This window comes from Salminus brasiliensis, chromosome 1, assembly GCF_030463535.1.
Source record: "Salminus brasiliensis chromosome 1, fSalBra1.hap2, whole genome shotgun sequence".
In the NCBI taxonomy this organism is placed as follows: domain Eukaryota; kingdom Metazoa; phylum Chordata; class Actinopteri; order Characiformes; family Bryconidae; genus Salminus; species Salminus brasiliensis.
The window spans coordinates 50169769-50195245 of record NC_132878.1 but is presented as its reverse complement, the minus strand read 5'-3'; the positions used below and the strand labels follow the sequence as shown (position 1 = coordinate 50195245).

General features: G+C 41.8%; 1 protein-coding gene across 1 annotated transcript in view; it reads left to right on the top strand.

Annotated features, from left to right (window-relative positions):
• Positions 1–2370: 2370 nt before the first annotated feature.
• pde4dip (phosphodiesterase 4D interacting protein) overlaps positions 2371–25477 on the top strand; it is a 96144-nt gene continuing 73037 nt past the window's right edge. The window contains exons 1-3 of the mRNA XM_072681605.1: positions 2371–2681; positions 19521–19570; positions 20548–20615. Of these exons, the coding sequence (XP_072537706.1) occupies positions 2632–2681; positions 19521–19570; positions 20548–20615 (168 nt within the window). The 5' untranslated portion in view covers positions 2371–2631. The remainder of the gene's footprint in view (positions 2682–19520; positions 19571–20547; positions 20616–25477) is intronic.

The following is a 25477-nucleotide window of genomic DNA, read 5'->3' as shown; positions in this document are numbered from 1 at the left end:
TCTTGGGTAAATAGTAAAACTATTTTGTAAGTCACTCTGGATAAGAGCGTCTGCTAAATGCCGTAAATGTAAATGTAAATGTAATGCGGCCAGCAGTACCATGACGGCCACGTTATTAAAGCCCACCACTTTAGCCAGCTCTGCCACACTGGGGGAAAAAGCCATCCACTGGTTCTACTTGATTCTAACATGTTAATTTCATTTCATAACCCAAACAAAAGACGTCACTAGACTTTCATCATCGTCGTTTAGTTTACTTTCAGAGGTCATTTGTGTTGATGTACTATATTTAGCCGAGTACATGTACTGCATTACTTTTTTCAGTGCTCTACGAAGTGGCTGCGCTGCAGCTACAGCTTCAGGCACGCTGGTCTATTCTGGACTTTTGTTTATGTGAGATAAACATAGACCTGCTTCTACGTCCTCCCTGTTTCTTATGCAGAGCCACAGAGAGTGGAAGAATTCACGTGCACTCACACGAACACACCCGCGCACAGAGGGGAGAGAGAGCGAGAGGGAGAGGGAGAGACAGAGAGAAAAGGAGGATGAGAGAGAGAGAGAGCATGTAATTTTATTCTGAGTCACTTCACTGCTCTGTTCCCTCAGTTATGTAACGGACTGTGTTTTTGTTCCTGGTTAAAGCTCTAAGTAATTCATGCTTACAGCCTTTGTGGATCTGCAGGGCCAAAACAGAGGTTATTTATGGCCTGTGTACTTCAGTGCTACAACACTGCCATGGAGGACCATCATCATCTAACTCCAAACAGTGGCACCACACAAGCATTACAGAGCAACGGGAAGGCTGTATCTATGAAGACCAACATTTGCTAATGGTGTTACTGAGCTGCTCATCTGTACATGCATGTAGAAACCTCTATATGTAAGACCAACTCACAAGGTTACTCGTATTACACAGGTGGGCCAATGCAGTGTTAGGAAGCTGCCCAAGGACTCGTATTGGTATAGCGCAGCTTAGTCACCCAGACTGGGAATCGAACCCCAGTCTTCCACATGGTGCGGTAGCTCAGTGCCAGCTCAGCAATTATTCCATATCTGTTCAGTGGCCCATGTGGTAGCCAGCTATGTGCTGACTTACATCATATTGCTGTACAATATCCTGACAGTTAATGTGAAATTGGCTAACTGTCATTTAGCCCATCCACTTGATGTATATATATATATATATATATACATATATATATATATATACATCAAGTGGATATATATATATATATATATAACCATTATAACCATTAGTGTTGGACACTATTTTCACAGAATGTGGCCTACGCATTTAACCCACCTGTGCAGTGAACACACACATATACACTAGGGATCAAACCCATGGGAGCAGAGATGGTGAAGGGCCTTGCTCCACAGCGGCAGCTTGCTGAGCTCGTTCTCGAACCCACAACCCTGTCATCAATAACCCGGTGCTCTAATCACTGATCATGTCTTTGCTAACATCCTGACAAATACACAAATAAAAGCCAAGTGGTCAAAAGACTGAACAGCTTTAAACAGTCCTACTGACATCCCAACACTGTTCACAAATACTAGAAGAAACTGACCTTATAGTCTTCAATGAGCTCCTCACAGGATTCTCCCAGGGCATGAATTAAGCATAGGATCACAGCATCTCGCCAACATTGCCGTTGCTATGAATAACATAACATAAAAAAAATGACCTGAAGAACGAGATACTTCACAGGTGGTTGCTTGGTTGTATCTAACTGTTACTGTTGGTTGCTAAGTGGTTGGACTAGTTGAGGGTGAGAAGAGGGGGGGCTTTTAGGTGAGGGGTGTCCAAACCTTTGACTTTGTGTGGGTGTGTCTGTGTGTATATGGAAACCTTTGGGAAGAATAAGCATGAGGAGTGTGTGAGAGAGAGGGGACCTGTGTGTGTATGTATGTGTGTGGCAGGTGTGTCTGCAAACGTTTGGGTCCAATAATAAGCACGAGGAGTGAGTGAGAGTGCAGTGAGTTGACGCTCAGCCTGTGTAGAGTACCTGGAAGTCAGTCAGGTTGTATTTGTACATATGTAGTGTAGAATCAAGTGTAGAATATTGTTATAATATAGAGAATAAATATGCACAATTTGTTCAATTTGATTTTGAATTTCAGCAGCTAAAAATAAAAATAATAAAATAAAATAAAATAAACGCACTACAACCTTTTTAAGAGCATATGGACTGTGGATGCTCATTCACTGCTTAGACAAGGTGTCCGGATACTTTTTTTTTTTTTTTTTTTGACGTTCAGTGAATGTTCAGGTCCAACACATCAGAGCTCTTCGTGTATAACAGTTAGTCATTCCCTTCCACGTTATTTCACGGCTAAGCTTCCCGCTCCAGCTCACCGTGTCACGGGGCCTCGGCGGGGCGATCTCTTTGATGTAGAGGCGCGCGCTCGCTAACGCGCAGACAGGCGCGCGCGCGCGCGCTCGCTCGCATCTCATTCCGGCTGCCTGCCAGCGGCACAGTGACAGCGAGCTGAGCATCTTGTGGGAGCAGCCGGGGAGATGCTGGCTGGCTAGCTAACTCCCCTACGCCTCTCTGCCTGGAATAGACGCTCGGTGGGCTCTGGCAGCGTGGGACACGCGAGGGGACACCGTCTCGAGGATGTTTTAATATGGACCGGGGGGAAACGTCAGGCGAGCGATGCTGGAGGATGGCTGAGAGGTAGGAGAGGCTAGGCTGACACTTGCAGACAGAAGCTCGTAGCTGCCCCCCCCCTAAAATCAGTTCTACTCCCTCCGTTTGGTAACAGAGGCGTGTGTGTATGTAGCACTAGCTAATTAGCTCGCTGTGTTGACTAACGGTGGGCTAGGGTCCACTGTTTACATGTGGCGTTGACGTGTAGCATTAGCTTCGCTGCATCCCTGCTTTGTGAAAGTTCACATCTAGAAAAGCCCGGGTTTGTTCACACTGAGGCTGTCAACGCGACCAGTGACGTAACCAGAGCTAATAAATAAATAAATAAATAAATAAGCAAAAAAAAAAAACATAAATCTACATAAATCTAATAAGTAAATAAATAGTAATAAATAAAATAGTAATAAAAAATAAATGTAATATTGTGCTTGTTTGCTCGCAGTTTGGTGTTTGCATTAATTATACATCATATTTTGATTTTTAGGGCATTAATAAGAGTTTGTCCTGCTTTTGTTGGAGTAACGGTGTCTCTACTGTCTAAGGAAGAAGGCTTTCTATTATATTTTGGAGGAGCATTGCTGTGAGGATCTGATTGCATTCAGCAACAAGAGTGTTCATGAGGTCAGGATGTTGGATGCTCACCACCCCACCTCATCCCCAACTCACCCTTAACTCATCCCAAAAGTACTAGACTGAGCCCCACCATCCAGAGAGCACAGTTCTTCCACTGCTCCACAGTTCAATGCCCTCTAGCCTCTAGCCCACGCTTGGCATTAAGCTCACAGCATCTATTAATAAGTTCATGTTTATCTGCTCCAGAGAGTCCTATTCTATTGGCAGCACTTGTCTCCAGGGATTAGACAAGCTATGTGTGTGTGCATGTGCACATCTGTGTCAGCAATAGGTGCAACTTAAAGTAGCTGAATGTAGCTGTACACAAGTAGGATGTGTGTGGATAACTCATTGAGGAGGACGGTAGGCTGCTACACAAGTCAATCTTTCTGAGTTATGGATGTACACAGTATCAGTATCTATATGAGAGACTCAATGCAGATATTAGAGGGGGCCCGTTGCCTCCTGGGACCCTCCTAGGCCCAGGGTTGGGGGTAATGCGGTACAAAATAACACTGCAGTGACATAATTACTTTACTTTTTCCTGTAAGCGCTGTAACACATTACAGATCAAATTCTCATGATCATATTACCTTTACTGGCCTCATATGAACCACATGTGAAACATACATTTCCTCTGTATAGATTATTTGTCCCAGATTTGCGTGTGCTAGAAATGAACATCTAATGATGCTGACATAAAAACGAATGCATAAATGCTCACTCTCGTGCTGGCCTAAACAGGCCAGGCTCTGTTTTCATTCACAAACAGCTCAGTAAGCTTTAGGTTACTTTATTCCTAAAGGCCTTATTTAGAGGCTGATCTGTTTCTGCCTAGTGTCTGGGTTCTCAAACAACATCAGCAATTCATCATTTTAATCAGCATACCGTTCAGATTAAAGGCAAGGCAGGCTATGTTTTACTATGCGCTATTAGTACTATGTTAGGTGTATTATGTTTTACCTACAGTTGTGTCTGGAGAGTAGGAGAGATATAGAAGTAAAGTCATGAGAAGTGATATGACATTCTCCAGGAAGCATAATTAGTGAAGCGATCTCATAAGTCACTTTTTGAATGGTGTTGTTTTTATAACACTGTCGTAATTATATGTCTACCTGCCCAGGGACTGCATTTGGAAATGGGCTAGTTAGCTAAATAATCCAAATATTTTTTCTAATGTGTGATGTAAAATGTTTTTGCACATCACCACTGATTAAATTAAAGCAATAATGGGCTCTCAAGTGGCGCAACAGTCTAAGTGTCATTGGGGAAATCACCAATTTGATCTCGGTTTTGATGCCACAGCTAACACAGTGCATTCATCTGTCCAATGGATGTTGGATGGCAGTTTGTAAAAAGAGGCGGTGCTTTAAGAACATGCTAGCTTTCACCCTTCCTGCTCTGGTAGCATTGATGGTGTGATGGGGAGGCCTAACTACTGGGTGGGAATTGGAAATGGCTTAAATTAGGAACAAGAAAGCCTGCTGGGTTGCAAAGGAATACCTTAAAAAAAGGAACAGTCTTAATTTCAGAGACTGTCCTTCACGCTTCGGCACACTGAGGAAATGGGCCTTGTGCTTTATGCCTCATTGCTTAATCACGTTAGCCGCCTTGTAAAAGTTTTGCTTGGCTCGGCTTTGTTTGTCTTTGTTTATCAAGTGTTTTCTGTGAGGCTCAAGTACCTTTATGCTTTCGCACATCTATAATCTTTAATTAAACTGTTGTTGTTGTTGTTAGATTGTATCTGCTTCCAATTGTTGCAGACAGATGCAGCGCGCCACACGCACGTTGTAAGAGTTAAGGAGTCTCATTAACAGCTTGTAAAAATGTGACAGAGTTAATTAGGGAGTACATCTCCTCACCCCCCCTCACCCCCCCCCCCAACCCACACACAAATGAAGGACAGGTCCTGTTTCTAATCAGGCTGTCCTTTAGCGGCGAGGGGATCGCCTGGCTTTCATTCTCCACACATGGCAGCCCAGCACTCACAGTCAAGTTCTCTATGTTAGATATATGCCACAGATACATGTGGGGTTGCACTCATCACATCCCGAGGAGAACCGTTCCACCTGTACCGTGATGCAAAAGCATCGATTTCACACATCCCACCGCGTGCCGACTACAGCTTATTCTCCGGCTCCTGTCTCTGATTAACCCGGTTTCACAGTTCCATCTGTGTTGTGGTGCAACATATCATCGATGACAGTTAGCTTAAATTTGCCTACTCCAATGCTGCCTGAAATGTGGTGGGGAAAGTGAACACTGATGGGATCTTGTTCCATTATATGGATTTTGTCAGACCAAGCACATCATGATAAGCTTAGTGTCAATAAATCACTTACATCCTCATCTGAAGACCACTACAGCCTTTGCGCGGTTTTACTTCAGGCCTCCCTTTTCACCTTCTTGCGGATGTGTTGGATAAAACATATGATCAGATGACTTTAAAGGGGGACTCCTATCTGTTTTTCAAAATCCTGCAAAGTTGAGGTTTATATAGTTAAGATGTCAAGAACGTAATTTCAAGTGAAACACACCATAGTACAGAAACGTTAAAATTGTTCAAAGTGGTGATGAATGCAACCAGACATTCACAATGTTTAAAGGTTATGAATATGATTTCTGCAGTACTTTGAGGGAAAGTTTTGGCCTTGAATTTTTTTATACAGCAATGAAAGTCTACAAGAGATGGAGGCATCAGTCTTGAATTTTCATTCCACTCACCTACAGTGGCCTCTTTAATAAGAGCCAATAGTCACTGCTGTGGATAGTGGCTTACATTTAGGGGCGTAGAGGGAATTTGGTGGATGCGGGGTGGTCGTGCATCCTGGCTCTCCCTTTCTTCTGCACAGGAAATATATATATATATATATATATATATATATATATAGAGAGAGAGAGAGAGAGAGAGATTTGCAGTGTAGAAGGGAGAGCCAGCTATGTAAGCTATATAAATATCCCCCTCCTTCTCCACTCATCACGTTTTTTTTGCTTGTCTTGCTTTCGATAATTTAGTTTCATGTAAAGAATTTATGAACTTATTTTAACCAAGAAAAGTAAGTGAACAAGCCATTTGAACAAGTAAATTCCATCTTTTGTAGATGACTGTATTTACTTTGTAAACATCATGACCAGTGATAACCAATAAAAAAAATTGCTGGCAAGCTTAGCAAGTATTATTGGTGCTATGAGTACTTGTATTATTATTATCATGTCTTTGTAATTATTTATTTATTCTTCTTATTTAATGTGATTTAATCTTTATTGTTTAGGAAGTGGACTTATTAAAGGGCACTGCTTTACCTGGATTGGGATGCAGCAGCGCAGAAAACCTGGTCTGACTCAAGCTTTTTCGTCAGTAAAATGTCCAGCAGCTGTGTCTGAGCAGCTGTTCAAACACTGAGACTTTGGATGGTGGGTTGGGAGCGCAGTGCAGTCGCCTTTGTAATTACAGGGTCACGGTAGCTCCTGGATTTCACATGCACACGTGTGCAATGCCATAAAAAGACTGCCCTCAAAAGATACTTTAAACCAAGCTCTTCTAGAACGGTTTACCTGTCTTCTCACTCCCCTGTCCCAGAGCATTACTCTTTATTAGAGAACCAGTAAAAGTGCCTTCAGATCAGTATGAAAGAACAGCTCCCATCTGGATTGCTCCTCTGGTAGGTCTGGAGGTGTTTTTACAACGTTGAGAGTTTCGTTGCTATGCACTTCTACGGAGCAATGACAGTAAATTTGAGTCTATGTATTTATCTGTCTAAAAGGGAAAGTCCAGTGATTTTTCAGAAGTCCAGCATAATTAAAGTCCTCACAATTTCTGCCTTTTAATCTACCTTTCCCTGTTCATAACAATAAATGCTTTATGGCTCACGCTTACTTTATACAGTTGCAATCAAAAGTATTCATACCCATTGTATATTAGATTTATCACCAAAATGTACACTTTTTCAGCTGTTAGCAATAACCCAATCAAACTAAAACAATTTAAACAGCTCGTCACAACTAATAGAATTAATAGAAGTGCGTTCTTCACATTCAACACAATGATACGTTTAATGACAACTGCAGTCTCACAATTATTCAACCCCTTCATCACAAACGTCTTTAATGCTTAGTAGAGCACCCTTCTGCTGTTATGACCTGCTGCAAGTATGATGCATTGGTTCAAAGTCAGGCAACTATGACGACTACTCCAGAATCTTCCAGGACTTCTTCTGAAACCAAGCCTTGGTGGACTTTGAGGTGTACTTGGGATCATTGTCCTGTTGCAAAGTCCAATGATGCCTCACGGAAGGCATGGCGTTTTCTCCTAGGACTTAATACTTGATTGAATCCATCTTGCTCTGCAAACGCTGCAGGTGTCCAGTGCCAAAGGAAGCAAAGCAGCCCCAGAGCATCACTGAGGGTTTTCAGCATTCATTCATTCTTCCTCCTCCAGACATACCACTCTTTCATAGGCTTGAAAAATTCCAGTCTTGTTATATCGCTCCGCAGAACAGAATCCCAAAACTTCTGTGGCTTATTGATCTTATTGAGTGTCAGATTGGAGCACACTTTTTTGTTAGTGCATTTGGGATAGTAGAGGTGTCCAGGCATGGACATGTGCCTTACCCTGCAAATCTTGCTGCAGGTCTTTTGCAGTACGTTTAAGGGTTTCTATCCACCTGCCTCCTCAGGAATCTGGTGACAGGCAGCGATGGCTTCCTCTTTGTGCCATGTCTAGGTAGTGTAGCCAGTGCTCTTTTAATTTTGAACTTGTGAACTATGCTTCCAGCTGTATCTCTCCTTTGCTCTCATTTTGAATCCTTTTACTTGTTTGTACATGGCAATAATCTTCTAAACTTTACATTTTCTTGCTTAGTCATTTGAAATAGCCCTATAGCCCTATTTCTAAAATGCAAGTAACCAATCGAAGGCCACAAACCAGTCAAGGTATTTGACGTGTTTTATCTCAAGCACACCTTGATTTGCCACCTGATTTGTAAATGGGTGGCCGTACGAGGGATTCTGTTCAGGGGGTCATTGTGAGACTTGCAGTCGTCATTAAAGGTGCTATTTAGTGTTGAATGTGGAGAAAGCACTTGTTCTATTAGTTGTGTTGAGCTATTTAAATTGTTCCTGTTTGATTGGTTTATTGCAAACAGATGGAAATGTACTAATAAACCTAATTTGCAACAGGTTGAATCATTTCAATTGCAACTGTATGTAATGAATGTAATCTAACAAAGCTGAAAAAATCATAAAATCTCTTACTTTGAACAAGAAACACATGAATAGGAACGTAAATGCACATATCCCTTGTGTTTTAATATTACCGTGATTAAAACAACAAATACCTCAACAATCCAAACTGTGCTCAAAGGCTTAAAAACACATAAAAACACAGTGTACCCAACAAGAATGAAAGCCTCAGACAGCTTTTAGACAGCAATAAAAAAGCACATACACTCTGTGCACTAAACATGCACATGCCGTAACTCCTCTGGCAGTAGATTTTCACCCATAAAAAATGTACTGGTTAGAATGGGTCAGGAGGTATGCATTGTCATTCAGAATGGTTTGAGGTGTTTAGCACAATTTTGCTATCAGCATCAGAAGACACATGTAGGCGACGCTGGTGGTTTTGGAGAGCAATGGCTGGATTTGTGTTGTAGACATGTTGTAGACGTAGCAACCCCTGGCTCCTCCTATCAGCTCCACAAGTTTCTCAGCACATTATTTAAATCTTAATGACTGAAATATGCAGAACGTGTCATTTCCTCTTTGACTCTTAGCAGTCTAGATGTATTATTGTCATGATATTAGATGATTTCATGCCGTACTATATTTACATAATTAATTACATAGATGCATAATGTCCATTTGAAATATGTTCCATAAAGGTACTTTAGGTCAGCAGTCCTGCATTGTTTGCTGAAGGCTTAGAGTGGAGGCTTTGAAGGCCCCTTTGAAGGGTTCTAAGATAAAAAGAGTTGTAAATAATGGATGTAAAATACGGCATGTTTTATTATCACCAGCAATAACTATGGCATCTAACAGTTAAAATACAGCGTTATGGTGGAATTCTGTTTTCCACCATGCTGCTCAGAGAGAGAGAACAGACAGCACAGTATCGTTCTCCAGAGCTGAAGTGTGAGATTCCACAGACCAGCTTCAAACGACAAGCAATGGCCCTAATATGGAATCAGTAAGTAGGCAGTTGACATGGTCAGAATGAAACCACCCTAATCTCATGTTTATAAGCGGCGGGTGAGGACGACCAAGAGCAGACAGGGCCTTTGAAAAGGATTTTTTTTTGTGGTTGCATAACTTTGGCATGTGAGGAACACTTTGTAGCAAGTCGAGCATAATGGTATTCCCCCCTCCTCCTCCTCCCTCGGGAATGAACCTGGGCTGCTGCAGGGAAAATATTTCAGAAAAGAATGGCTTTAAAAAAGCTGTGTGTAAATCCTGTCTTGTCTTGTAGGCAGACCAGTCTACTAGTCTCACATTAAGCATGTACTGTGACCACGTACCACATCAGTCAGTTTGTATCTGAACGTTTCTTTTGTTGTCGGAATGACAACAACAACAGAGCTACAGCGGGAAAGCGTACAGTTACAGTCACGGCAGCCTAACCTTAACCACTCCCTGTATATCTAGAAATCAGGGAGCGGCTTGTTTGTGATGAAATTTCTGTGCTATCTAAAGTTAGTCAGATACTGTAACAACATCACCCCTCCCCCCAGAGAATTATAAACCGCTTATATTGCAGGTACCTTAATTATTTATTAAACTTAAGACCTAACCCCTTAAAATCTAGTATAAGACTCCAGCGCTCACCAATGGCCTGAAGGCTTCTGAGGCTTATTATTGACCTTCTACAATGACTGCAGTCCTCACTCTTATGGAAGTCTGGTCAGGTTTGGGCATTTCTAAGGTGTGTTACAGTGAGTTAAGGCAGCCATGGAGACCTGGAGTTGTAGTCTCAATTCTCGCTCAGTCTCTCTCTGTGAGGATTTTGGTGTTTTCTCCTCATTTCCTTCCAGTAGCCCAGTTTCCTCACACCTTCGGAATACACACATGGTAGATGAATTGACTATGCTAAATTGCTCCCTAGGTGTGAATGTTGAAGTGAATGGATGTGTGTGGTACCCTGTGATGGACTGGCACTCTCTCCAGGGGGTATTCCTGTCTTGTCCAAAGTGATTCCAGGTAGGCTTTGAACTCATGGGGACAAAAAGCAGATGAGACGATGGATGCCTAGAATAATAATGAAAAGCTATATTTTTGACAAACAATGTAGGGTATTAATCACTGTGTTGTCTTAAGGGTCAGAGATGATTCACAGAGAAATTAACCCCCAATTATCTTTTTGTAGCTTAAGAGATCACTTCTGTTCATACTTCCATTAACCCTGTACACCTCCGGGGTACATAGATAGTCTTTAGGTCATTTTTGACCCTCAGGACCAAGGAGAGTATGCAGGATATTAAGACTACACAAGGGTTAACAATAGAGCAACATTAGAGTTAAATATTATTTCAGGATTATTTATAATGTTGCAATTTCAACAGTATTGAAAAAAAAAAACAGGCTCTGTTAAGCAATGCCCCTAGCCCTCCCTGCTTCCTGGATGCCCACCACTCCAGGCATGTGTGCTCACTGTATTACTGTGTGTGTGCTCTCTAATGTATATGTGTGCTCACTGCACGGATAGGTTGAAGGCCAAATGGTGAATATGGGCATCTTTGTGTCAGCAGTCAAAACAGTTCATCCCAGTGCGTCCTATCGGAGTAAAGTGGGAGGGCAGGGGCGGGGCTTATTCTACAGGGACACCCTCACACTCAAATTACTTTTTTTCTGAATCCTGTTGTAAATGTTAGGAATTGGCTTATTCTGTTGGAGAACTGGCACTGAACCTGCAAATTTGAGTATTATTCAAATGCTAAATGGTTGTTTTTAAAGGCTACATATTGAGGAAAACTGAATTGTCCTTTACTTGTACTTTACTGAAATGGAAGAGTTTGAAGTATGTAAACATTGCTAAACTGGCCCACTGGCTTCCCAGTCTATTCAGTGTGTTTATGGAAACTATGCCTTAAAAACAGCCTGTGTTGAATTCACTGTTTTTGTGATGTCAGTTCAGCCTACAGCACCTAACCGCACCTATTCATGTTAAACTTACATTGAGTGATTCAGCCTTGACTGTTCCTTAAATGAACCATTCTTGAAAAAAAACTAGAAACTTGTTCTGACCAGTGTTTTTTGATTTGGGACTTGAGAAGATGTTGATGAACAATGGCCTAATGGCCTAATGTCCTTTGGTGATGTGGATCAGAACTCTCCTCATGGAACAAGTGTGATTCCTCAGCCAGTGGTAAGAGGTAATCTGCGTAAAGCCTGTATTTTACCTGCTACAGACCTGCCTGGACTTGCGTCTTTCTCAGCACTCCTCCCTGCTGTCTCTCCACCCCCAGCACACACCGCCACAGGCTAACAGCTAACACCCAAAAGCGGTGGCCCTCGTGCCTGGGCAGGAAGGCCCTGGATGGGTTGCGCTCACACTTACACACACACAGAATCCTCTCTCTGAGCATACTCGAACAGATCAGTCTTTCAGAGAGAGCCAGGTGCCCTGGGAGTGTGTGTGTGTGTGTGTGCTTTCACCTCTCTGCTGTTTACCTCTCGCCGGTGGCTGTAGAAAGTGTGAGTGTGTGTGCGTGTGTAAGGATAGCCTGCCCAGCGCCTTGCTGACCACTGAGTCTGACTCTGCCACGTCAATTGACCATCTCTGCTCTGCTGTCCTGGGAGAAACACAGGCTTGCACTCCCAGTGTGTGTTTGTGTGTGTGCGTCTGTGGACTCCTGGCTGGATTGCTCTGTGGGAACTGGAAAAGAGAGGTCTTCCCTAAAGAACTGGCCTGAGATCAGACCGGTGGCTGTTCTCTCCCCCTTCTAAAGGAGCTCAGAAGTGAAGTTTGTTCCTGTCTGCTCTTTTTCACCTTTCACACATGTGGTTTGGACACGGCGAAGATGAGTGGCTTTCTGTACCGAGGCAGGTAAGGCATTTACCGTCAACCAGAGAAAGAAACACAGCGCTGAAAGAAAATGACTTAGCGAGGGGGCTTGACTGTTGTGGTTAGGGCTGTGGTTTGCCATTTTCGGCCGTAGCAGTGCCGCGCTCTTGTTTTCTTGGTCAGTTTATGCTTAGTAATAGAAATAACATAGAATGGGAAGCCCTCCGAGAGAGCAAGCTGTTTGAATTCCCACTGCAGATGGTGCCTTTACTCCAGCAGTAAAAGTTGTGGAACAGCGCTGAATCACTCTGTAGAGTCTTCTCACCCTGAACTCTGAAATCATGACGTTTGCTGCAGTATTTGCAGTGGAAGATAACGGGAGTATTTGTTTAGGGATGATGTAACGTTCTGTGAAATTCAGAACGTCTCAGGTGGTTTAAATCAATGTGCAATCCAGGGAACATCTGTGGTACTTTAGCAATGAATTGGTGTCAGTGTTATTATTTAAGCAATAATAGCATGTCTGGCATAGCTTGGTATGAGGGTATGAGGTGTTACTTTGGCTCCATGTGCTGGGATTTCCATCTTTACTGTGAAATTATGAGTTTTACCAAGGTGGTCATGACTAACGGTTGCTGTGGTGGCCTCTACTAGAGTGCATTACTGTTGGCCTTCCAGACGCACGGCAGTGTGTACACGTGGGTTTGTTTTTGTACATTTTCAGGGCACAAATGTCCTGACTTTGTTGGAAAAAGCAACAAGCAACAGCAAAACAGGCCTAACTTACCATATCAGGGCCGAAATCTTTTGTAATCCAGAAGGTACATGTTTATGATTCTGCAACCGTGTGTAAACACACAGGACAATAAATATACAAGACAATCAATACACAACACTAACAAAGCAAGACAAAAAGACCACAAACAGATGTATCTGTTGAGTATATGGGTTGGTGGAAGACGCATACAAGTGGAAGAATTTTGTGCAGGCAATTGTCTGTTAAAAACGGTGGAATCTGGGTTGAAGTGCCTAGTCCTGAACACTAGTCTTGAAGAGGTCATAGTCGTCAAACACCTGATTAAATTTACCTGTTAATTTCCATGTTTAGTTGTTGTGTAGCAGGGAGATTAGCAATCAGCAAACTGTGCTGCACTCAATTTCCCATATATCTATATAAACAATATTGTTGCCATTTACTACAATAGAATAATAACATAGTTACACCCTATAAAAAAGCAGTGAACCTTTAGTTATGTATAGTTTGGGACTAGAAGCATATTTTTAAATGCTGGTTGTTGAAGGCAACATCTCTTGAGGCTATTTAGCGAGTTACGCTATCTGTGATCATCATATTTGTGCTGTCCCGTTTATATATTTGCACTGTCAGCATCCTTAACCCTCAGGAGTTTACGAATGCACTACTCCATCAAATACACCATTTATTGATGTATCTGTTAATATATTTGCGATAATACAGCATGGTCATTTGGGTTAACGTTTCCTGAATCTGTAGAGCCCACCCTTTCCATTGTATCTAATTTCCGGGTCGTACGTGACTCACATCCAGAGTTCTGAAGCTGTTTGTGTGTTTTGCCTCTCATCTGTAATTGGTGAATTGGGGCCTCCGTCAATGGTTTTGTATAGGCTCTGGTAAACCCATTTCAAGCACCACAACAATTCGTCCACATGAGTAAAGGTATGTTTTTACTCAGGTGGACGATGAGCTTGTAGGTTAGTTGTTTTGTCACTTTTCATGGCGACTGTTTTAGTCGACATACGTTAATGGATTGTCCTCGCTCATTAAGCTTAAGGCTAACATGGTCCCACAATGGAGCTGTGGAACGTGGCTTTGAAATCACGTCCATTTAGATTTTCCCCCAACTTTCTGGCTGGAATCATGCAGAATGTGAAAATGATGGGAAAAGCGGTTAAAGCATTTAGCCTTGAGGAACACGTCTTCACCTGTCGCCATCTGCTCTGTGTGTATGGAGGCATCGTTATTGATGTATTGGTGATTGCGCACCCTGAACTCTTTTCCTTTATGATGTTTCAGACTATTAGCATTTTTTGATAACTTTTGGAGATAACGTTTGGAGAATCCTCATGCAAAACTTTACTTCTGTTACACAAGGCCCTTCCCCCGGGAACACACACACACACTATGAGTCACACCTGAGGGGGCAGATGAGCAGACATGCTGAGACTCCTGACAAACACTCAGACACGCCTTTTTTTGTCAGCTGTTGATGGGAGACCATCTGCTCTTGTTCCCATTCTATTCTACTTTCTATCTTAGGCAGCCTGTCTGAGGTGGTCTCCCTGATGCTCCTCAGCTCTGAAGGACCTCCTGTAACTCTTTTTAACACTCTGATAGGGATCATGTAAATTAGGCCTATAGCCTACAGTGCTGCTCCTTTATTAGGCTCTGAGATCAAAGCAAGAGGAGCTAATGGCCGCATCTTTCACACCGTCTGGCCAGCGTTAATGTCTGAGTGCACTTGTCTGCTGAGTGGGACTAATTCACAGCTAATGGCTCTCGTTTAAAAGGAGGAGATGAGAAATGTAAGAGGTTACTGAGTATGGAAGGGTGAGTAGGCTGATAAGTGTAATTGGTAAACATACAGCACACTTACTTTTTATAAAAGTATCTATACAGAACCATCATTTAAGGTATTATTTAAGTACCCAAATGGTTCTATGAGTTGTCATTGTTCTAAATGGAACCACTGTCTTTACAAGAACCCTTTTGCAGAGTGTAGGTGGAGTCTTTGCAGCTCTATTTTTAGCGTATACAATATACAAGGTTAATTACAGGCGTTCAGTAGACAAATACAGTCTTAAAAATACAGCTGCCAAGATAGCTATGGGAGTGATACCGTGGAACTACTTTTGGTTCCCTTCAAGTGGATATTTCTCTAAAGCAGGGGTACTCAAACTTATCCAGCCAAAAAAAAAAAAAAAATACATAGATAATTTGAATGCTAATTTCATGAAGATAATTTTGATGGGAACACAAGCTTATATCCAGTGATGTGCAGTTTTTGGCTTTTAGCAATCCGCTGAACTGCTAAGAGTGTCTAAACTGACTCTTCATTTTTCTCAAAAGTACCTTTGCTTCGCTGGTATAATCAGGGTACTCTGTAATGAGAGAGCCGCATGACTCCGTTTGCTAGAACCTTGAGACACACTACATTTTGGTTTACTATTATTGTTCTTGCTTAAACCAAACCTGATGTAGCTGTCCTTGTACTTTAGGTCATTCTGAGTGATTTGCAGAGTGATGACGAGCGTAATGAAGTTATGCCATATCTGATCTCATATCATGTTTCTTTTGGCTCACGTCAGGATTTGCATTGGCTCTGAAAGTATCTAGGACTCTCTTGCCTGTATGTGATGTACCTCACTTTGACAGCCATGGTTTTAAATGACTGATACAGTGTTTTCAGCTTAATTTCTGCCATCTTTAATCTGTGTGCTGGGTGAACTTGGAAGAAGACCAGGGGTGCACTGATATGGGATAGAAGTATAGCCAGTTTATAAAGCACAGAAAGTTACAGAAAATGTAACTTTTGTTTCTGTAGGATTATAAATGCAGTGAACTAAGGGAAATGAGAAGCATTCTGAACATTTTGCTTTTTTGCAGTTAAATATGTGATCAGATTTAAATAATAGAATTTAATCATCCATCCAGTACCAATCATTTTTTTAAATGACCAGTAAAATTCAGATACCATCGTTATTAGAATGTAGCATTGATCGAACACACTGATATCTCAGTTGAATTGATTGTGGTCATCTGCTTAATGCTAATAATTGTTTCTGAAGGATCTGCTGAGGAAATAATGATAGGAATAGAATTCCTGACTCCACTATCAATCCATAAACAACTGACTTTTCTTTTAAATAATTAATTGAACATTTCAACCTTTTTTAACATCTCTAAAGGATGTTAAGGGAACCAAAAGGGGATTATTTTATGACATCAGTCCAGAGAACTGTTTGTGACTTTTGTTTATTTATATTTACATTTACATTGAAGGCATTTAGCAGACACTGTTATCCAGAGCGACTTACAATAGTGCTTCAGGAAATACAGTTAAAAAACCCTCAGCTAGTTTGTATAGACTAGGATCCAAAAGATCCCTCTAAGCTTATATTCTACTAAAAAAACAAAAGTCAATATGGGCACCCTAATACTCTGTGCTACACCAAAGTACTCTCGAAAAAAAAAGATGGGTCTTCAGTCTGCGTTGGAAGACAGTGAATGACTCTGCTGTTCGGACACCCAGGAGAAGTTCGTTCACCACCTCGGTGCCAGGACAGGGAAAAGCCTGGATGCTTGTCTTCATGGATCTTAAAGGATGGCGGGTCAAGCCGAGCCGTACTCGAAGCTCGAAGGGCTCTTGGTGCAGATCAACTTTTGACCATTTCTAAGGGATACATCTCCTGTGTGCAGGACATCTACATACACTTCTGGTCAAAAGTTTGGAATCACTGCCTACATTAATATGCATCAATTTGTTGCAGATACATGTATAAAATTATCTTATTATTATGCTATTACTCTTTTGTTCAACAGCTTTCAGCAAATTTGTGAACAATTGGAAATTACAAAACACTAAAAACAAAACACTGGCTTCCTGTAGCTGCTGCCCGCATCAGATTCAAAACCCTGATGCTGGCCTACAAAGCCAAGAACGCACCAGCCCCTCCGTACCTGATGGCAATGGTCAAAAGCCGATCAGTACCAAGAGCCCTTCCAGCTTCAAGTATTGGCTCGACCCGCCATCCCTCAAACGGAAGACAAACGTCCAGCTTTTTTCTGTCCTGGCACCATATAGTAAGTGGTAAGTGGTGGAACGAGCTTCCCCTGAGTGTGCGAACAGCAGAGTCGCTCGCTGTCTTCAAACGCAGACTGAAGACCCACCTCTTCTGAGAATACTTGGCCGAATAGCAGAGTGCTCACCTTACAGACTTGTGTTTAGTTGTGTCTAAAGAGGTATCTTTGAATTTTTAGTCTATTCAAACTAGCTGAGGTTTTTCATGAGTAAACAGCAAAGCACTTTTGTAAGTTGTTCTGGATAAGAGTGTCTGCTAAATGCCTTAAATGTAAATGTAAAAAGAGCTGCAGATGTTTCTATAATATTTGAGAAAGCCATGGGTCCAGTGAGAATGAAGCTCAAATGATATTAACATCTTGAAGGCCTCATAATTGAGGTGCGACCCTGATCAGACTTCTTATCAAGACATTACTTTCATAGATTGTGGTGTATTATTTATCATTTACCACCCAAAATATTATATTATACATTTTCTGTCATTGATTATTAATTATGAATGCCGTTATTAATAGGACCCTTTTGCTAGGTGCGACTTTTCGACTTGTAACAATAGTGACAATAACAAAGACCCCTTTTAGGCATTCAAATGGTTCTTAGAGTTGTCCTAGCTCTGTATGGAAACATCACTGTTATTAAGGACCTCCCTAAAGAACCCCTTTCAAATAATGTACTACAAATAATGTATCTTTATTAACAACACACTTTACCCTAGAAAATGTTTGTCTAGCACAGCCACATTCATTCAGGTCTGCTGTGCTCATCTCTCAGGATTAGTCACTCTGCAAAAATAGAACATCCACACCCAGATGCTAACAGCACATGAGGCATGTGACACGTGGGAGCAAAGGAACATTGAACTGATTCACTCGCTGCAGCGATGTCTTTTTTTTTTTTGTCTAGCACCGCTCACAACACAATACTATTCAGCCGCCATGGAGCATGCCGCTCCTGGCCCAGTATCCAGTTTAACATACTTGCGCTTATTTGTGCTGATGATCTGCAATCTGATCGTCTTTCCAGAGCCACTAGGCACCAATCAATGAGCTGGCCAAGCTGGATGAACATTGAGCACTGAATTCTGAGTGCTGAGTAAATAAAAGCTTACCTGTATTTATGGAAACCAATATGATAACCATCCACAGTGCAGACCGATGGAGGTTCGTCATGCTGCCGCTCAGTGAGAAATCCCTTGTTTTGTATATAAGAACCAGTGACCATGGTAGCATGTAGCCTGGTAGGATTTTGTGTAGTTCCATAAGGCTTTGGCAGAACTACCATTGCCCATAGGAATAACAGGAAGATTTCAAGGGATATACTCTATCCAAACCCACCACATGTTTCTTGTGGTTACAATGAAGCCGATTAACCAAGGCTTTACTTGGTTCTGTGAGTACTGCAAAGGTTCTGCAAATGTTCTCCACACTGACATCTCATCTCTATTAGGGTCTCAAAAAGGGTTCTTTATGAAACCATAAGTGGTTCTGTTGTGGTATCGCTCAAAAAAACATTCGAAGCACCCTGGTTGGTACAAAAAGACGGTACACTTAAGTTCAGGTTTTATCCTTAAGGTCTCCTATGTATTATCTCAGAACTGCAGAGAATGCAAACCACTAACTAACCTTTGGCTTAATAGCTATACAATTCTAAAGCTAAAGCTTAAGCTGAAGTGCGCTAGCTAAATAAAGTGAGACCAAGTGGTCCAAAACTAAATATAAATCACTAGAAGCCTCAAAGACAACAGATTAAAATGGGTGTGTTTTTTTGGGCTTGTGTTATAAGGGGCTGTCCCTGGTGAATTAATTAGTCAATTAAAAAACAAAACAAAGCAATCAAAATCAATAAATGTTGGTACATTAAAAAAGATTGATCCTGAGATCATTAACAGACAAAGATGCTGACACTATGGCCAGAGGATTGCAGAGGTTCAGGTCAGTGGTTAATGCTGTTTCGCCATCGGCAGTCGGAGCCAGAGAGAGCAAATTTGGCCATGCTCTCTCTCTCTCGGGGTGAGTAGATGGTGCTCTCTCCATTGTAATGCTGGCCGGCACAGCCGTCTGAGCACTGATGTATCAGAGCTGGGGACCCGGCACTTTCCTCCGAGCACATTGACTGCCTAGTGATGTTGAACTGCCGGCAGTTCCAAAGTAGGTGGTGAAAAACGTACATGTATCGGTGGAGGCATGTGCTTGTCCTTACCCTCCTAGTGCTGGGAGCTTTGCAGGTGGAGTCCTAGTGAGTGGGTGGGTTAATTGGTCAGCAAAATGAAGGCAAAATGAAATATGTGTTATGCATACTCAGTGGTGATTACCTGTTTGACCAACTGTTAATCTCCGTTGAGTTTACTGTGTGGAAACTGCACTGTAAGCACTGTAAGCTTGTATAAATGGTAACAGACTCTGTGACACTGTGTTTCAGACACTGCGGTGGAACCAGAGAGGCCAATAAGAGCAAATCCCATATGAATGGTGAGTACATGGAGGCACCACTGTTTGCATTACAAAGGCATTACATCTCCTGCAAGTCTTGTAGTAGCCTCCAACGCCTGGTGTCAGGAGATGAACTGACGGCTTTTCACATTCGAGCGCAGTTCTTTCACATGCAAGCAATTTAACTTTCCCTTCTTTTTCTGGTCTCTTTTCCTTTTTCTCTCCCTCTCTGTCTTGCCTCATCTTTCTTTCTCTCACTCTCTCACCCACCTACCTCGCTCCTCGCTCTTCTACCTCGCCCCCTTATGTCAGTACATGTTTCTACTTATGTTCATTAAAAAAAGCACAAGGCTAATGGCTCTCTAAACATAGTTAATATGGACGTTCTACCAAAAATGCCCATTTACTGTATGTGCGACTCCAGCGCGGCCAGGTTTGGCAGTTTTCTGGAACGCCGTTGTGCAACGTCTCCTTACCACGCACCAGGCTCCAGGCTCACTTCCAGTACATATCACTGGCACGTATTAAATAAAAGGCCTTTAATAAGCTCTAATGAGGCCCGTGCAGAGATTTTTTAAAGAACTGTAAGAAGTCCCTGCTCTGCCAATACTGCTGTGATTATGCCCTCAGGGACCTCTCCTCTCCTCCTGCTCGGGGAAAAAAAAAGAAACACATCATTGTAGCCCTGTGAGGCCTTTCCTGGAATTTTCCTTGGTAGCTTTTTTTTTTTTTACAGAAATGGTTTGGCACTATTCAGCTGTACCCCCTGGTCCTGTTTTAACAGGGATCTGGATGTGTGTATATGGCTGGTGTGTATACGTGCATTACGCTGAGGAGCTGACCTTTACGTCCCCTTATGAAACAAACCATTAAACCCATTAGGTCTTACAGCATTACACAACCAGTAACCATAAAATAGAAGTGCTTTTACCCAAAATAAACAAGCGTATATGTTCGTGCATTTAAAAAAAAGAAGAAGAAAAAAGTCTTTAATGACATGCTAATGTGTTTCACAGATTTCTCTAGCGGTGAAACTGAGAAAGGACCTCCGCTGCAAACGCACAGCCTGAGGGAGTTTGAGCAGGTAGGTGCTTGCCTCTGCTTCTCCAATCTCAGCCTCAGATGCTCTTTTTTTTGACAGAGGAACAACTCTCTGCATTTCAGCACTGGTTCTTGTGAGTCTGATTGCACACACAAGACAACAACCCTGAAAATTCATAGGTTTTATTTTGCTATTGAACAGGAAAATGAGTAGGAAATAAATGAATAGCAGTGTATGTTGCATTTAGCGCATACTTGGTGGTAGTTGGTGTAGCTTAGTGGTTAACACCATGTGGCAGATGAGAGTTTGGTTTCTCAGCCAGGTGGGCAAAGCTTGCTACACCAATAAGACTCCTTGTGCAAAACCCCTATTCACCTACCTGTGTACACTCTTAAAAACAAAGGTGCTATATAGGGAGCGTTGAGCTATGCCATAGAAAAAACACTGTGATAGTTATGTATCGGTGGAACCTTTTAAACATGATTCTTTATGCCAAAAGTGGCATCCCTCAAAGAGCCATTTGTGGTGGAGAGTGACAGGAGTCTCGTCCAGTAAATCATCCGCCAAATAAGAACATCAGCCAAATGCTCTAAATGTAAGCGTAAGTACATTCAGCACATACGTGCATCTCACTGCAGTATCTATTTGTGTCCGAGGCTGTTCCCACAATAAAGAGGTGTTCCTGTGAAGAACATCAGCACTGGCACATCAGTCCTTTCAAGTGTCCTCCCTTCTGGTCGTACTCCAACATACCATAGCGCAGAGGAACACGCAGGAATCCTTCAAGCTTCCCAGCAACCGAGCCTGCACAAATACAGCCATCCAACTGTATCTGATTTGCTAAGGCCTTTGCAGCTGCGTTGTAAGGCACTCTCATAAAACAGACTCATGAACAGAGGGGGGATCAGCAAAGGTCTGATCCGCTGAGCACACGGCTGGGTCCAATCTGCATGCCGAATGCTTTCTGGGACGGGCGCCAACCTATTATGGCTATGATATAACTTCAGTGTTGCTCCCTTCAATTACCAGAGGCCTTGGTGAAAGACTGCAATTTTTCTTTTCGAGGGGGGGGTTTAGGGTGAAAGGCGTATGCGTGCGTGCGATTTTCTTTGCTTTGTAGAGCTTTCATGACATCAGCTGCAGAAATTTGTATCACATCACATAGGCCGGTTTGTGCAGAAGAGAAAGAGGCCACATTTACATCTTCACGACTCAAACGGCAGCTTTTTCTTTTCTACGTGGTAGTTCTCCAGTTCGACTGACGCAGAGGGTTCTTTGGAGAGATGCCATGAAAGAACCGCTTTTACTGACGCACACAACCTTTCAATTGATGGTTCTGGAATGCCCTCAAAGTCATTGATTAAGACTTATTATCCAGTAACTACTATTAAACTAACGTTTTAATGTTACAATATTAGGACATTTGTAAGTTCTTCACACTCACTTACCTCATTTACAAAAATGTTCTCTAAACAAACTGGCTCTGAAGAAGGCTGTGGGAAGTATTTCTACCGTAAATGACTGTTCAATCTGCCTTTGATTTGTGGGCCAATAGAATCAATCTAGCTGATTTTAATGGCCTGAGCTCCTACAAAACAGTTGTTTGGACAGTGTTTTCTCAGGGGTGGTGAGTTTGCTCTGGATCTCTAAAGACCCATGCATTGAAACAATTTATCATCCATTCTTCAGCGAAGTAATTATGAATCGTCTTTGGTAACTCTCCAAAGAACCAAAGAATTTTTGGAAAGTGAGGACCTGCATACAGTTCCTTTGAGTTTCATTTCAAAAGTATTGTTTTTCTTAAATATGGCTAAAAATGAGTTTGACAAATTTATTTAAAATGTACGTAAATGTACTGTTGGTACCATTGTCACTCCAAATTCAGTCATTTAAATAACACATGTTAAAACAGCTGGAATGAAGCATACTTCCATAATCCAAAAACAGGTAGAAGATCTCTTTTACAAACAGTGGTTCTTAAATGAAGCCACAGAACCGAATGTGGCTCTGCACTTCAATTCCTCACTCTCAACACTGCATAGAAAAGAAGTTCTTTGGAGCATTAGTGCATCGTCCACCATTCTTCAGGGTATCAAATGTGAATCCCACATGGATCTTCAGTATCACGCTTTCACTGACATTACTAGAGGTAGTTGGTGTTGAGCAGACAGTCCCATTCACATAACTGTGGCCTTTTAGCTTAACGTAAGTGACTGTGATGATGTTGCGTCTGAAGGCTGCAGTTATGTGAATAGGGCTTTTAGCTCGACACCATCGAAATAACAATACCAAAAAGGGTTCTTTGGAGCCATGCCACATTAGGACCCACATTTGGTTTCCTGAAGAACGATGGATGAACTAGGCGAGGTTATTTTCTCAATTTTTTTTTATAAGGTTTTATCTGTATGGTTGAGACACACGTGCCAGGCAGCTTTGCTCATTTCACAAGTGGCTGTTTGTGAGTGTGTGTGAGCATATGTGTGTAACATGCCCTAAACGGGCACCGTTGCTGTGGTCCTGTTGGATGATAGAGTGGAATTTTGATTTAGATTGAGCCAGTGTGACATATTCAGTCTGAAGCGTACACTCTACAGATCTGTCAGTTTAAGCAGGCAATCTTTCCCCCTGCTAGCTCAACGAAACACGAACTTGCCAAAATACCATTTGTAACTGTCAAACAACTCTGTGGTGTGTGATTTGGAGGTAGGCTCAGAAAAAAAAAGAAGAATCAAAAGTCAAAATACACTTTCTCAAATAGCACTTATTGCTACGTTTGAAAAATTGAAAGCACATGGCGGCCTACGAGAGCGCTTTGGAACTGACCACAGAAACACTTCAATTGATATAAAGAGAAGGTTTGCATATAATTTCGACTATTAAAACCTCAGGACAAATTACAGTCGCTAATCTGTTATTTTGCCCTTATTACGAAGGTTTGGCAGAAGGGCTACATTTCTGACAGGCTCTGTCAGGACCGGATCACCGCTCGCCTTTGCGGCACGGCCGCAGACTTTTCAGCACAGAGCCGGCGAAATCACAGAGGCTTTCAGGGGCCGACGGTAAACGCAGAATTACTCACAACTGAATCTCTCTGCAGCGCCGGAGCGGGCTCGCCGCTTCATTCTCTCTCTGTCTCGTTTTGTTTGTTATAGGCGTAGAAATTAGGTCAGAATTTTCCGCATCAAGTGCAGCATATGCCTTGCAGCAGTTGGGCTTATTTTTTGCCTTCTGCCTAACGCTTGATCTGTGTCGCAAAACACACAGAAAATGACATGAACTGAGGTTGTAGTGCAAATTATATATAACAATACCAGCCAAATCGGCTTATTATTAGGAGAAAAATGCATCATTGCAACAGTCTAAAGGTACAAAATGTACCTTGCTGTTTCTGGACTGTTAGAATTGATTTCCAAACAATAAAATTCTTGGTGTTTATATTGTCTGTATTCTGCTATTGTATGAAGATTTCCTCTTATCTATATGCTGGTTTTAGATAAATGTTTTTAATAGTTTCAGAAATTTGAGACTTATAATTGACTGAATCGTCAACTAAAAAAATCATAGTTTAATGGGTTAATGCTTGAACCTATTTTCTATTTTCTCATGACTTTGGCCTAAAGATATTAGCTTATTTTCTCATGGTTTAATGTGTTTTATCAAAATAATAGAAATGTCGACCTCTTTTGTAAAAAGATTATTATTTTTAGAGATTATAATCATCATGATTTGGCCTGTTTACCAGCCTGTTTTGACTTACTTTCAATGCTTTGACCACTTTTGTTGTAATAGGAAATTCTATTACTGAATTGTCTTGTAAAAAACTTAAATCTAACTGAATCATTATTACTGAATCATTATAACTAAATCGTCTTGTAAATATCTAAAATCTAACTGAATCATTATTACTGAATCATTATAACTGAATTGTCTTGTAAAGAACTAAAATCTAACTGAGTCATTATTACTGAATCATTATAACTAAATCGTCTTGTAAAGATCTAAAATCTAACTGAATCATTATTACTGAATCATTATAACTGAATTGTCTTGTAAAGATCTAAAATCTAACTGAATCATTATTACTGAATCATTATAACTGAATTGTCTTGTAAAGAACTAAAATCTAACTGAATCATTATGAGTTCACAGACTAACACTTTCAGTAGTCATGAGAGTTAGAAGCTGAGCCGTAGGCCCGTTTACGATCCTGACAGTTTGAGCGATTACTGTTAATGTCATATTGGATGTCATATTGTATAGCTGTTTGATACATCTTCTTGTATGTTGCAAGTCAGCTGGCGTCTTGTAGATCTCCACTGTGTTCTGCGGCAGCCATGGCTAAGTGATGGTGTGGTGCCGGGCTGCCGGGACCGACAACAGTGCCATAACATTCTGAGAATATCCTAACTCCTGCTTATACCAGCCCAGCCCAGAGAGAGGGGGGCATAACGGCTAACATGTGGTCCTGTCTGCAGAACCTCATCTTATACATATGGAAATCTTTCTGTGCCCTCCAGCTTTCATTTTTTTCTTCCTCTCTTTCTCTTTCTTCCGCCTCCCTCAAATTCGCTCGGATTGCCGGGTTATTATTCTCTGACATGAGACTGATACCTGATACAGTTGGTCTAAATTGCTTTCATTTCCAATATCGTGGAGAACTGGAGAGCCACAGAGCGAGCTGGAAAAGACGAAAGCAAGATGACGCTAGGTCTTTGTAGAGGGGGAGTTGCGCCTCCTATCGGCGGACACATACACCGTAGGCCGAAAGACCCAAAGCCTGGTCAGGTTACCCTTTTCTCCAGGCCCTTTTCTTCCTCTTCTCTCTCTCTTTCTTATATTGTGCAGACAGGGGGAAAGAGCAGGACCAGACTGCTTAATTGAAGCCAGAGCCCCACCGTAAATCT